Source organism: Pongo pygmaeus, chromosome 19, assembly GCF_028885625.2.
Source record: "Pongo pygmaeus isolate AG05252 chromosome 19, NHGRI_mPonPyg2-v2.0_pri, whole genome shotgun sequence".
NCBI classification, from domain to species: Eukaryota; Metazoa; Chordata; class Mammalia; order Primates; family Hominidae; genus Pongo; species Pongo pygmaeus.
In genome coordinates, this window is record NC_072392.2 from 84925536 (window position 1) to 84938624 (window position 13089).

Sequence of the window (13089 nt, forward strand, 5' to 3'; positions counted from 1 at the left end):
CGATCTCATTGGTTTTATTAGCTGTCTCATTCACGGATGAGCTGGAGGACAAAGTGATGGAGGGAGGACCGGGGGTTGGAAGAACACGATGCTGGTCTCTGAGAGCCTCTGGGTCTGACATTCTTTTCTCTCTTTGATGCTTGAACTTGAGAATGAAAAGTATACAGGCATCTAAGGAAGCAAGTGAGAAACCTGAAGCCCGTTTTCTTTTGCAGATTCTATGCGGCAGAGATTTCCATCGGATTGTTCTTCCTTCATAAAAGAGGAATCATTTATAGGTGTGTATTGAAGCTCTCCTACCAGCAGCTCAGCAGAGAGGTTATCTGGCCCTCTGTGGGCATGTCATTCTGGAATGGTGACTTAAGATGCAGACTTGATAACCCCCCAGGAGGAACAGAGACCTGCTGGGACCCACCTTCCTCCTCACCCTGGAGGCAAATCAGAGCCACCTTCTGATTTCTAGACCGCAAAGACTTTATATCTTGTTTCTACTTTTTCCACAAGAAGACACATTTTCCTCTCCATTGACAGCTCCTTCCACTGTCTTGTCTTTGGAATGGAGGTCAGGGAGCAATGGAAACTGAATTCCTATTATAGATGTTCAGCAGAAGAAGAACACAGGGAACTAGGGAGAGGCAAGGAAAATAATCTATTGAATTAAATTCTGCCTGTTAGTAGCTGCGCTGAAAGTCTGGTGCCAAAGAAGGAAGAATTTCTTCCAGTATTAATTGAAACATAATTAGAAGGATATGTGGCACAGGCAGAATGGAAGGGACATGTGTATGACCCCGTGAAGTAGTTCTAAACCTGTGATTTTGCAAACCTGGTCATGTGTCAGACCCCCTGTATGGGACATGAATAAATCAAATGATTGAGACTTCCCCAGATGTGCTCAATTGGAATCCCTAGAGTCACAGACACAGGCAAGATTGGGAATCACTAGTCCAGTCGTTTAGTCATCCATTCAGTATGCATTTAAGCACCTGCCATAGCCCAGGCACAATATTATTCTCTAAGATATCAACACATAGTAACTCCTGATACTGTTCTCCAGGGACTTATAGTTAATATTGCCATTGAGCTGAGAGGTATTCAAATATCCTTCTATTTCACCAGTTCCAAAGCAAACCATGTTATGTCATGGGAAGGACTCTGATGTTAACCTGGTTCCTTGCAGGGATCTGAAGTTAGATAATGTCATGTTGGATTCAGAAGGACATATCAAAATTGCTGACTTTGGAATGTGCAAGGAACACATGATGGATGGAGTCACGACCAGGACCTTCTGTGGGACTCCAGATTACATTGCCCCAGAGGTAGGAACTCCAGTGCTCGTTTTCTAGACCAGGACTCCCAAACTGTAAACACAGCCCTCTCATGGGCTATGGGGTCACTGGCAAATCATGAAGCCAGTGCATGGTCACAACCACTAAATGGACTAAACTGGACAAAACAGACTAAAATAGAGGAAATAGAAGAGCCCATTGCACATAGTAAGGTTGTGTCTTGCTTCCTGGAACTGTTGTTTGCTCCATGTGAGCCAGTTGCTTGGGAAAATGTATTTGTTACATGGTCGTGGTCAAAATCATTTAAGAAACACTGTTGGCTGGGTGCGGTGGCTCACACCTGTAATCCCAGCACTTTGGGAGGCCAAGGCAGGTGGATCATAAGGACAGGAGTTCAAGACCAGCCTGGCCAACATAGTGAAACCCCGTCTCTACTAAAAATACAAAAAAAATTAGCCGGGTATGGTGGTGCACACCTATAATCCCCAGCTCCTTAGGAGGCTGAGACAGGAGAACCGCTTGAACCCGGGAGGCAGAGGTTGCAGTGAGCCGAGATCACGCCACTGCACTCCAGCCTGGGTGACAGTGAGACTCTGTCCCCCAAAAAAAGAAACACTGTTGAGTGGAGGGAATTGATTGTGAATATACTCTGCCTAGAAAGCTGGGTGAGACAGTGGTTGCAGTGATGGCATTTTAGCAGGATCGCAGTGATGACTGTTCTAAACTGCATGTTGTCTGGTCTAGGAAGAGTGTATCAGTGTAGTTCTAAGCAAAATGGTTCCAGGACTTGTATCTTGACAGCAGCGGCTGTGCTGCTCTGCTTTTGTTATAACAGTTACTGAGGATTTTTTTTCTTGTTTTATGGCATTCTATCACATGCCAATGATAGAATGGGTTGTCACTGTAGTCACTGTAGAGCCAACTTTCCATCCACACACAGTCCTATGGATGCCACGGTTCTTTCCCAACTGAACCCAGCATGGTGGAGACCAATGGATCCAAAGCTGAGCTGGCTTCAGCTCTTCATAGAGCCCTCAGATGAGCTGTTGGCAGCCGGTCTCACATTTATTCAACAGATTACCCTGTGCATTTATCTCAGAGATAGTAGGGATAGTGAAAAAGGCACCCACAAGCTCAGAAGTCAGACCAATGTGAGCTTCAATCTGGAATCTGTTATTTACAGACTGTGGGAACTCGGGTGAGTTACTTAACGTCTCTGAACCCCGTTTCTGCAGCAGCACGTTAGGGATAATATCCTCCTTGTATTTTTGCTGTGTGGACTAAAGTGCCTAATACAACATTTTGCATCTAGTAGACCCTCCATAGTCATTATTCCAAAAGGGAAGCTGCTTTTTATTCCTTTGTGAAGACCTTTTAGTTTTATGATATTTCAAGACAGTGTGGACACGTAGACTTCATTTAGAAACTTAAATTCTGAATCGCATGGCCAGAGGTGATAGGTGATCTTGCTGCATAACTTACTGGGATTTTCCCCCAAAATAACTCCCTCGTTAGTACCTCCAGACATGAGGTGAAATTAAATAGTCTTATTTTTCAAATATGAGGAATAGACAGGGTACTGTCAGAAATACAACCTCTTGATGTAGTATTTATTCTGAAGCCTGTTACTAAATGACAGGTATTAAGCAGGCTGTGATTATGAGCCATTCAGGCTTCATTTAACAATTCAGCAGATGCTGTAAAAGCTTAGTGATGGGGAATGGCAGCATTTTTAGGAATAAAGGTGGCATTGAACCTCATCTCTATTAAGACCAGGTCTCTTCTGTTCTGACAAATAGCTCTTTGTGTTCAGTAACACCTCAGCTATCTAATAACACCAGGAACAACAGTGTCCGGCAGGGGTGAAATTTTCCATATCATTAAGGTTTGTCCATTTGAGTGTCTTGTCTTTTTTCGTTGTTGCGGTTCGGTATCATTCACGGTATGAGTTCCTGTTGCCACTGTAACAGATAACCACAAACTCAGCAGTTTAAAATAACTCAGATTTATTATCTTGTGGTTCTGGAGATCAGAAGTCCAAAATCAGCCTCACTGGGCTAAAGTCAGACTGTGGGCAGGGCTGGTTTCTTCCGGAAGCTTTAGGGGAGAACCTGTTGCTGTCCATGCCTTTTCCAACATCAAGAGGCCGCCATCTGCATTCCTTGGCTTGTGGTGTCTTCTTCCCTCCTCCATGCGACGCAGCATCTTCCAGTCTCTCCGTCTTTTCCAACTACAACCCTCCAGCCTCCCTCTTCTCCTACAAGGATCTTTGGGATTATGTGGGGCCCACTTGGATAATCCGGGATCATCTCCCTAGCTCAAGATCCTTAACTTCCCTCTGCAAAATCCTTTTTACTGCATAAAAATATATTCACAGGTTCCAGGGGTGAGGATGTGGACATCTGTGGGGGAGAGGGGACTTAGTCTGTCACACTCGTTATGTGTTGGAGAACCTCCTCACCGTCCTCAACAGGGACACCTAAACACACTTCTGGCATGTCTTGGTAACTTCGGGCCTCTTGGTACACAGAGAATACTCTGCTCTCGCTCTAGATACTTTCACATCCGAAGCCTTCATTCCGCTCCTTACATCTACTGTACAAGCAATAATAGAGGAAGTGACCACCTTCTGTTGTCTACCATGTGCCAGGCACATGATAAACTTTCTCTTGGCTGGGCGCAGTGGCTCACTCCTGTAATCCCAGTGCTTTGGGAGGCTGAGGCAGATGGATCAATTGAGGTGGAAGTTCGAGACCAGCCTGGTCAACATAGTGAAACCCTGTCTCTACTAAAATATATAAAAATTAGCCGGGTGTGGTGGCAGGCACCTGTCATCCCAGCTGCTCAGGAGGCTGAGGCAGGAGAATCGCTTGAACCTGGGAGGCGGAGGTTGCCGTGAGCTGAGATCATGCCACTGCACTCCAGCCTGGGCAATAGAGTGAGACTCCATCTCAAAAAAAAAAAAAAAAAAAAAGCCAACAAAAAAGGTGAAACAACCTAAAGTGATTATTGATTGATTTTCCAAAGCAGTGGTGCCTGATGTTTTCAATGAAAGCCGACTGGAATCTACATATAGATATTCGTTCCTGCTGGTCAGTATGATGTCACTTCTTATAAACTGAAAGCACTTGGAGGGCAAGGGTCATCTGATGTATTTTTGTATCCCTCGTGGCACCATGCTTAAGCACAGTAAGCACGTAGAGTGCTGTCTGGACACATGAGTCGCTCAAAGTTTTGAGCAGTTTAGTGTAGTGAGCAGTGCAAAGGTTTGGAGGTGCCTCAGTCCCTGGGTTGCTGGTACTACAGGTGTGTGCCACCACCTGTGCCTAGCCTGTTCCAGCTTTTGCTAGCATTTTTTCCTCAGAAGTGTTCAGTAATTTGACATATTTGGCCCCACGAATACGTACAGTATAAAGATCAGATAGGTTCAAGGTTTCAGAATGTGTGGAAAGGTTAAAATAATCCTGTCCTCTGTGCAAATACTCCTGTCAAGCAGAGACAAAATGATTATCCCGCATGGCATTTTCCTTAATAGGCAAAGCGGAGGCTTAAGCATTTATGGCTATTTGTTCAAAAACCTTGAAATCGATTAATACTGTAGCATCTCCTTAGCCAGCGAAGCCGAGCTGAGGCGGAAAATGTCACTAACAGATGAGAGTTTGAAGTTGAAATGGACACCCACAGAAGGAGCACTCGTCAGAAAATGATTCCTAAAGCTGACACAGAGGGTCCTCTTTGCTTTGACATAGAAAGAATTCTTCAGGGTCAATGAGAGTCGTTGAGCAGGCCAAGCAAAGGCTTCGTTTGGATTTACTCCATCTCTGAAAGTTAGTTATTTTGGGCATGTGAGATCCAGTCACAAACAAGTCAAGTAGATCCCAGCAGCCAAGAATGAGGCTCCAGACACTAGCATTGCGCACTCTCGCCTGGAAGAAAGAGAAGCAGGAAGAGTGGCTGCTTCTGGCCTGTGTCCCGAGAACCCCCTGCTGCAGTGAGAGCAAAGCTTTTCATTTTATTTATTTTATATAATTTTGTTCTATGAATTTTATGTTTTTAAAGACAGAGTTTCGCTCTGTCATCCAGGCTGGAGTGCAGTAGCAATCATAGCTCCATGCAGTCTCAATCTCCTGGGCTCAAGTGATCCTTCCACCTCAACCTCTTAAGTAACTGGGACTACAAGCACGTGCCACCACACCTACTAATTTAAAAAAATTTTTTGTAGGGACAGGGGTCTCGCTGTGTTGCCCAGACTGGACTCAATTTCCTTGGCTCAGGCAGTCCTCCTGCCTTGGCCTCCCAAAGTGCTAGAATTACAGGCCTGAGCCACTGTGCCCGGCCCTGAAGTGAAGCTTTTTCAAATGTGCCATGTAGAGGCTTCCTCACAGCATTGCTATGGCTGGGGCTACATTAGACTACACACAAAGGACATCACCCATGATACACTGACTTCTCTGCAACAACCCCCCTGAGCACTTCTGACTTGACACATGTTATGCATGAGCAGAAGTTCAGTGACTTGCCCAAGGTCACATAGCTGGTAAGAGCAAAGGTGGGATTTGGATCCGAGACGTTCTGACCGAAGCCCATACATTCTTTTTACCTATTGCATTGTCTCCAGAGATATGGGAGAAAAAGCAGGTAAAAGTGAGCACTCAGTTTGGGCCATGTTTTCTTGGCCACTCACTTATCTCAATGGGAATCAGGGACCTGAGTCATGATCAGAGATACAGTGTGATGCGGAATTGCATTCTGGCTGTTAACCCCAGGGAGATCCCTTAGAAACCAAGGGTGATCCAGCCACACGCAAGCCCCTCACCAGCACGTGGGCATCGATCTGTTGGCATGTTCAGGGTGCCCCCGAGTGCTGGGTGCTGTTCCAGGCCTGGGGGTGCCGGGCCAGAAAGAGGAGCCCAGAGGAGAGCTGGGAGGAGAGCCTTGGGGCTGGAGGCAGCTGGAAATCAGTGACTGCAGCCCAGGAGGACTGTGGATTTTGAGAGGTGGACAGGGCAGTATTCTCGGCAGTAACAGATGGTGCCTCCAACACGGTTGAAATTTCCAGGTAAGAAGCTTGCAGACGTGGTTGCCTGCCCTGCAGCCAGCTGCCTTTCAGCAGATGGGCATACTCCTGGGAGGACTGGGGGCTTCATGGGTCCAGAGAGCTGAAGAGCCATTCTGGGGTCACAGCTTCTGCGTTCCCGCCCTGCAGGAATGCCAGCCCAGTGATGCCTGGGACAGCAGCCAGATTCCTGCATTTTTATGTAAAATACACCTGATTGTTCCAAGTTGGCCCTAACATATATTTTTTAACGTGTATACAAGTGAAATTCAGCCAATGGGCTATCACCTGTGACCTGTCTTTTTGAGGTCAAGAGTCCTATTAATATTTAGGGGGAGCATATTAAAGATGGGAGAACAAAGACCAAGAGATGTCCATAGAGGTGGAAGCACTAGACCACCATCTCGTTCTTGGACCCCAAGGAATGCAAGTGTTCATGAAGTCAGGGTGGCCAGGGACTGAGGAGGTCCAGCAGACAGGGGTGTGGTGGGCAGAAGATCTAGCCACAGGGACCCGATGATCCCTGAGAGAGCAGTGTCGATAATGACGCCGGGATGGGGTGAGTGTGAGCATCAGCAGCGCAGCAGGAGGACCGTCCTTTGAGGACATCTATGGTAAATGCAAGGAAAGAAAGTGCACAGTCACTCCCAGGAAGGCAGGCTGAAGGAAGCATCATTTACATTGCAGAAACTTGAGCCAAAGTTTCTAAGCCAAAGGGGAAATGCCAGAGAGAGAAAGAGGGGGAAGGGCGGGAGGGAGAGAGGGAGAAAGAAGGAATGGGGTACCCGTGGTAAGGATGCCCTTCCTCTCAGCTTCAGGAGGAAGGTGAGGGGCACACAGGAGACCTCATGGTGGCAGGAAAGCTGAAACCCCCCTCCCTGGCCGGTCTGCATCTTCAGAGGGTGACACCAGGAAGGGCGAGTATTAGGTATCTTGGCTCTGAATTGGTATCTTGGAGAAGCCAAAGGCTTCACAGGGGCCCCAAGACCCTTTAGCACCTGGGCCCCCCATTCCCTCCCTGACCTCTTCCCCCTGCCCTCCACCCCTCCGGATCTCTCTAGACCCGTTGCACTAGCTCCCTTTCCACTCTCCAATTTGCCAGACCCCTCCATCCTCAGGCCAGTTCCTCTTCTTTTCCTTCCACCCAGCAAGTCCCACCCCAGGCATCTGCTCAGAGATCACCTTGGGGAGGCCCCCTGCCCTGGTGACCCTATTTAAACCTGCAAACCTCCAGTCCCATCCAGGACTGCTGACCCCTGTCCCTGCTGTTTTTCCATGGCACTCATCCCCCTTGGAGGGACAAAGATGTACTCCTGAATTGATTTTTCAGTCTATCTCCCCAAGCTCCACCACGGGCAGAATTTCATCTGGTGTTGGCTGCTGTGCCCCCACCCCAGGGTCTGGAGCAGTGCCTGGCACTCAGTGTGTACTTGGCATGGGTGCCTGCACGCTGCACTCCTGGATGTGGCCACCGACGAATCTGCAGGGGAGACACGGCAGGAGGACAGAGATGAAACCTTGGAGAGTGAGAGGGGCGGAACTCTTTAGCCAGGTGATTGGAAGGGTGACTTCCAAGGCCATCACAGGTGTGGGGCTGATGGTATGTGACACAGTGCAGAGAAGGGCCACACCACCTCATGTCATCGGCTGAAGAGAGCCAGCAGGTTGGGGGACCTAAGTGTCTGAAGGTCGATGGGACATCATCCCAGGTCCCCCAGACAGCCCCAGCTGACCCCAGAGACTTCTCCTGGCCTCTGGGGAAAGGATTGTAGAGAGGGATAGAAAATAAGAGTATCTAAAGGTTCAGAGAGAAAGTAATTCATGTGGTATACATGCAGCTGGGCAGTCAGGCGGTAAATTAGCACTCACCACCAAGAAGAAAGGGGGAGAATGAGATACAGGGAGAGAAAAGCCAATCAGTGCCAGCAATGGCTCCTCTGAGATCAGCCGCTTCTGAACCATGGGTCCCACACCAGCCCAGGACGGGCAGGAGCAAAGAAAAGCACTTGATGAAAGAAACAGAATGACAAACCAAAGGGCGGCTTTCTTTCTATCAAAGGCCAATTTCCCTCTATGGAGGGTCATGGTCCAGTGACTCCAGCATTGCAAGAGAGAAATGAAGCCGCCACTTTCCCTCAAAGAAGTATTTAAAGAGCCAAAGCCAGGCTTTCCTTTGGGGTCTTCTTTAAGTTGTGCAGTTCTCAGATCTTTTCTAGGAATTATGTTGGTTTTATTATCTCATATATTGTATTGTCTGCCTGCAGCTCTTTAACTGTCTCATAATTCTCCCGGCCTTGGAGTTTAATCAGTTTAGCCTCTTCTCTAGAGCACTGGGCACCTTCTGCGATATTGTGGTCTATGAAACAAATGTGGCCCGCTCCTTTCTTCTGAGCCCCCCCCACTTCCAATCCTTCCTCCAGAAGTAACCAGCTCCTGGTGAATTCGCTGCCGCTTCGCAAATGCCTGCTACATCCCAGACAAGGGCTGAGCACCTTGTTTATTTTGTTTAATCCTAAGTCAATTCTGATTCCTAGATGGTGAAACTGAGGCACAGAGATTTGTTAATTTTCCCCATCTCCCCAGTTCAATGCAGACTTGGTTTTGAACACAGGACTGAGCAACTTTTCCCCGCGGTGACTGTTACCCTGGGAGGAAGGGCCTGCAGACATCAGCTCCAATGCTACCCAGACAACATGTCACTCCACATGTGCCAGTGAGCTGCTCTCACAGGCCCGTTACTGGCTTTCAGAGCTCAGATAATGCTCTGTTAGATTTTTACTCCTGGTATTTGGCGGCATGCATTAATTAGCCCTATATTTAGGGATTTGCTTAAATCCTGTGAAAGTGGGTCAGAGATTTCTGAGCTTTATTTCGCCTCTTTCTTTGTAACATTGCCCAGGCGATGGCAGGATGGAGGAGGGTATCATGAGAGATTACTAACATTTGTTCATTTCTTGCTATGCACCATGCACTTACGCCTGTTATCACATTTAATTCTTACAATAGCCCTCTAAGGTAAGTGGTATTATTCATGCTTTACAAACACTGTAAAGGAGACTTGGAGAGGAGAAGGGACCTTCTCAGGGCTCACAGATGGCACATGGCAGGGGCAGAATGCTGGCCCGCCAGCCTCAGAGCACAGGCTGGCGCCCTGATGCCATCCACGGCCAGTTGCCACCTCAGTGTATCACTTATTGCCCTGTCTCCAAATCATATCTGTAGAGATCCACTAGACTTTGTGACTTCCTGGTTCTGGAAAATCTTTTAATCCAGCTAATAAAGCTCTCACAGACACAACTTATTCCTAACTCACACTTTATTCCTTTACCGTACAAGCAGTTATTTTGTTCTGATGCATAATTAACATTTTGCACAGCTTCTCTGCTGACCCCAGAGGAGGCCTGAGATGAGCAGGGTCCTATAGGTGGTTGCTGAGCTGGGACTCCTGCCCAGCTTTTCCCTAGCACCTGCTACCCCCCTGCTACCCTCAAAGGGAGAGACCAGGGATAAGGGCTGCTGCTTCCTTCCTCCCAGGAAGCATGGCTAGGGGGGCCTCAGGAAACTTGCAATCATGGTGGAAGGGGAAGCAGGCACATCTTCCATAGCCAGAGCAAGAGAGAGAGCAGGGAGGTGCTACACACTTTCAAACAACCAGATCTCATGAGAACTCTGCCACGAGAATAGCACTAGGCGGATGATGCTAAACCATTCATGAGAAACTGTTCCCATGAGCCAGTCACCTCCCACCAGGCCCCACCTCCGGCACTGGGGATTACATTTCAACATGAAATGTGGGTAGGGACACAGATCCAAACTGTATTATAAACTCTGGCTACAGTACTGCTATTTTAAGAACTTGGGGTGACATCTGTATAATAGGATATAATCACAACATCTTCCTGAAAGCCCAACTTTGAGGGCTCAGTGAGTCTGGCCATAATGACTTAGCCTGCCTCAGAGGGAGCACTCCGGAAAGCCTTGTCTATTATTTGGCAGTTGTTTCAATTATCTATTGATGTGTAATCGCCCCAGAACATAATGGCTTAAAACAATCATGTTGGGCTGGGTGCAGTGGCTCACACTCGTAATCCCAGCACTTTGGGAGGCTGGGGTGGGAGGATCACCTGAGGCCTGGAGTTCGAGACCACTCTGGCCAACATGGTGAAACCCCATCTCTACTAAAATACAAAAAATTAGCTGGGTGTGGTGGCGGGCACCTGTAGTCCCAGCTACTCAGGAGGGTCATTTGAACCTGGGAGGTGGGGGCTGTGGTGAGCCGAGATCACGCTGGTGCTCTCCAGCCTGGGCAACAGCAAGACTCTGTCACCAAATAAATAAATAAAGTTAATGCTGTGATTCTTGGAGCCAGGGCCTCCATCAGGACCCAGCAGGTGGACTCCTTGCTGCTGCAAGGACGTCCCTGCCATGGCTCTGCTGGGGCTGGAGGGCCCAAGGTACCTTCCAGCTATTGGCCAAGGCCATGTGGGTTCTCCTCTACCTGGTCCTTCTTTCCATGCAGCCACTTGTCACTGAGCTTCTTGACATGGTGCTGGCTACTTAAAGGCCAAAAACAGAAGCCACAGGCTGCTGAAGTCTACACCTGGAACTGAACTGTGTTACTTCCAACACATTCTGCAGGTCAAAGACAGTGAGGACGAGGCAAGAGGGCCCCTGCCCTGTGTTTTAGAGCAGAGCTGAGCAAACTTTCTCTGCCAGGGACTAGATAAAAAATAGGCTTTTCCCAAATCTAAATTTTAGATTTTTGCCAAGAGGCAAAATTGAGCAACTGTTCTTGCCAAAATCATTTTACATTTAAAAATGTAAAAAGCATGCTTAGCTCACAGGCACAGGCTGTACAGAGACTGGATGTGGCCTGCAGGCTACGGTTTGTTAAACCCTACCTTGATGGGCTCTCCTCTCCCCCTGAGTCCCCAGGCTGGGCTCTCCTTATAGGGTTAGAGTCTGCAGGGCCAGTGCCCACTCAGAGCCTGCTCTCCGACCCCTTTTAGACAACAACCTGGGTACTCAGAGCCTGGAATTCCCTTCCAGGGCCTCTTGCCAAGATCCCTCCTTCCTGTGAACACCGCCCTGCTGGTGTATGCACTCCTGTGGCCAGTGGAGGAGTCAGTGGGTGGCTGTTTGCAGGGGGCAGTGGGACGCAGTTAGACATGCAGGTTGGGGTGCTATGATGGAAAGGGCCTGGGAAGAGAAGTGGGGTGGGCCATGTCAATAGAACATTCTTAGGCTTCCACATACTGGAGTGGAATCTCAGGGGTCCATGAATTCTTAAGTCAAACTTGGCATTCCAGGTTCTTGGGAAATGTAAAGGACTAGATTGCATCCCCACGCCCCGGCCCCACAAATCCGTGTGCTGAAGCCCTAACCTCCAGTGTGACTGTTCTGTAGAGATAAGGCCTTGAAGAAGATAATTAGGGGAGAATGAACTCATCAAGGTGGCGCTCTGATCTGATAGGAGTAGTGTTCTTACAGGGAGGGGAAGAGGCCATAGGCGTGTGCACATGGAATAAAAGCCACGTCAGGACACAGCGAGAAGGAGGCAGCCAGCACGGCACCAAGAGAGGCCTCGCCAGAAGCCCACCTGCTGGCACCTTCATCCTGGACTTCCAGCCTCCAGACCCAAGAGAAATTTCTGTTGTTTAAGCCACCCAGTCTGTAGTCTTTTATAAGGGTAGCTCAAGCCAACCAATACAGGAAGGTACTTGTGTCAAGGGGTGGGAAAGAGCATACTGTATTTAACAGTCTGTTGGCTTGATTTGTAATACTCCTATTTAGATAAAGGCTATGTGGGTCTTAGTTATTCTTGTCCCGGCTCCCTCACCCCACATGTTAGAGATGGCCTCATCCTAGGTCGATAGGGAGTTGTGGGTTAGGGCCAAGTAGATTATGTTATAAAGCGAGATGTATTTTTTATATATATATTCATACATATATGTATGTGTGTGTATTCATACAGTCAACATCATTGTCACTCTTATCAAGCAGAACAAGAAGGAGGAATAAATAAAGGCATAAAGGCCCCAGAGAGCAGGGGCACGATCTCAGATGTCTTTGTCCCATTCACAGCTCCTCCTTACACAGAGTGGGCACCATGCGTGACAGTAAAGCAAAAGCCAGGATGAATCCTGGCCCCATCTGCCACCTCCCCACTGTGCGTGTGACTCTGGTCACCTCACTTGAGCTTGCTGTGCCTCGACTTCTTCAGTGGTAAATGAGGGTATGACCTAGCACAGTGCTGGCTTAAAGACTGTGCTCAGGGGTGGCTCTGATTCACATTTGATTTATAGTCAATATTACATTCTTAGTGCATCTCACCATTAAGGAGGTTCCTGAAAACCTCGGTGGGGGAAAAGAGAGGATCTAAAGAGGTGTTTGATTTCTTTGACGTAACGAGAAATTAAAGAAGTTAGCTGGGTGTGGCGCTGGAGAGGTCCGGTGGGCCAAGTTGATTAGATGATGTGGGGTGGGCCATGTCAATATTACATTCTTAGGCCTCCTCATACTGGAGTGGAATCTCAGGGTTCCATGAATTCTTAAGTCAAACTTGGCCTTCCAGGTCCTTGGGAAATGTTAAGGACAGAATTGCACCTGTCAGATCAGGGCCCCACCTTGATGAGTTCATTCTCCCCTAATTACCTCCTTCAAGGCCTTACCTCTACAGAACAGTCACACTGGGGGTTAGGGCTTCAGCACACGGATTTGGCGGCGGGGGATGCAATTCCAAGGCCG

The 13089-nt window shown here is 48.2% G+C and overlaps 1 protein-coding gene across 2 annotated transcripts in view; it reads left to right on the forward strand.

The window, feature by feature from the left end:
* Nucleotides 1-13089, forward strand: part of PRKCA (protein kinase C alpha) — a 501843-nt gene that overhangs the window by 434701 nt on the left and 54053 nt on the right. For both annotated transcript variants that reach the window (XM_054459602.2, XM_063656473.1), the window contains 2 exons: nucleotides 216-278; nucleotides 1178-1316. In XM_054459602.2, coding sequence (XP_054315577.1) covers nucleotides 216-278; nucleotides 1178-1316 — 202 coding nt within the window. The remainder of the gene's footprint in view (nucleotides 1-215; nucleotides 279-1177; nucleotides 1317-13089) is intronic.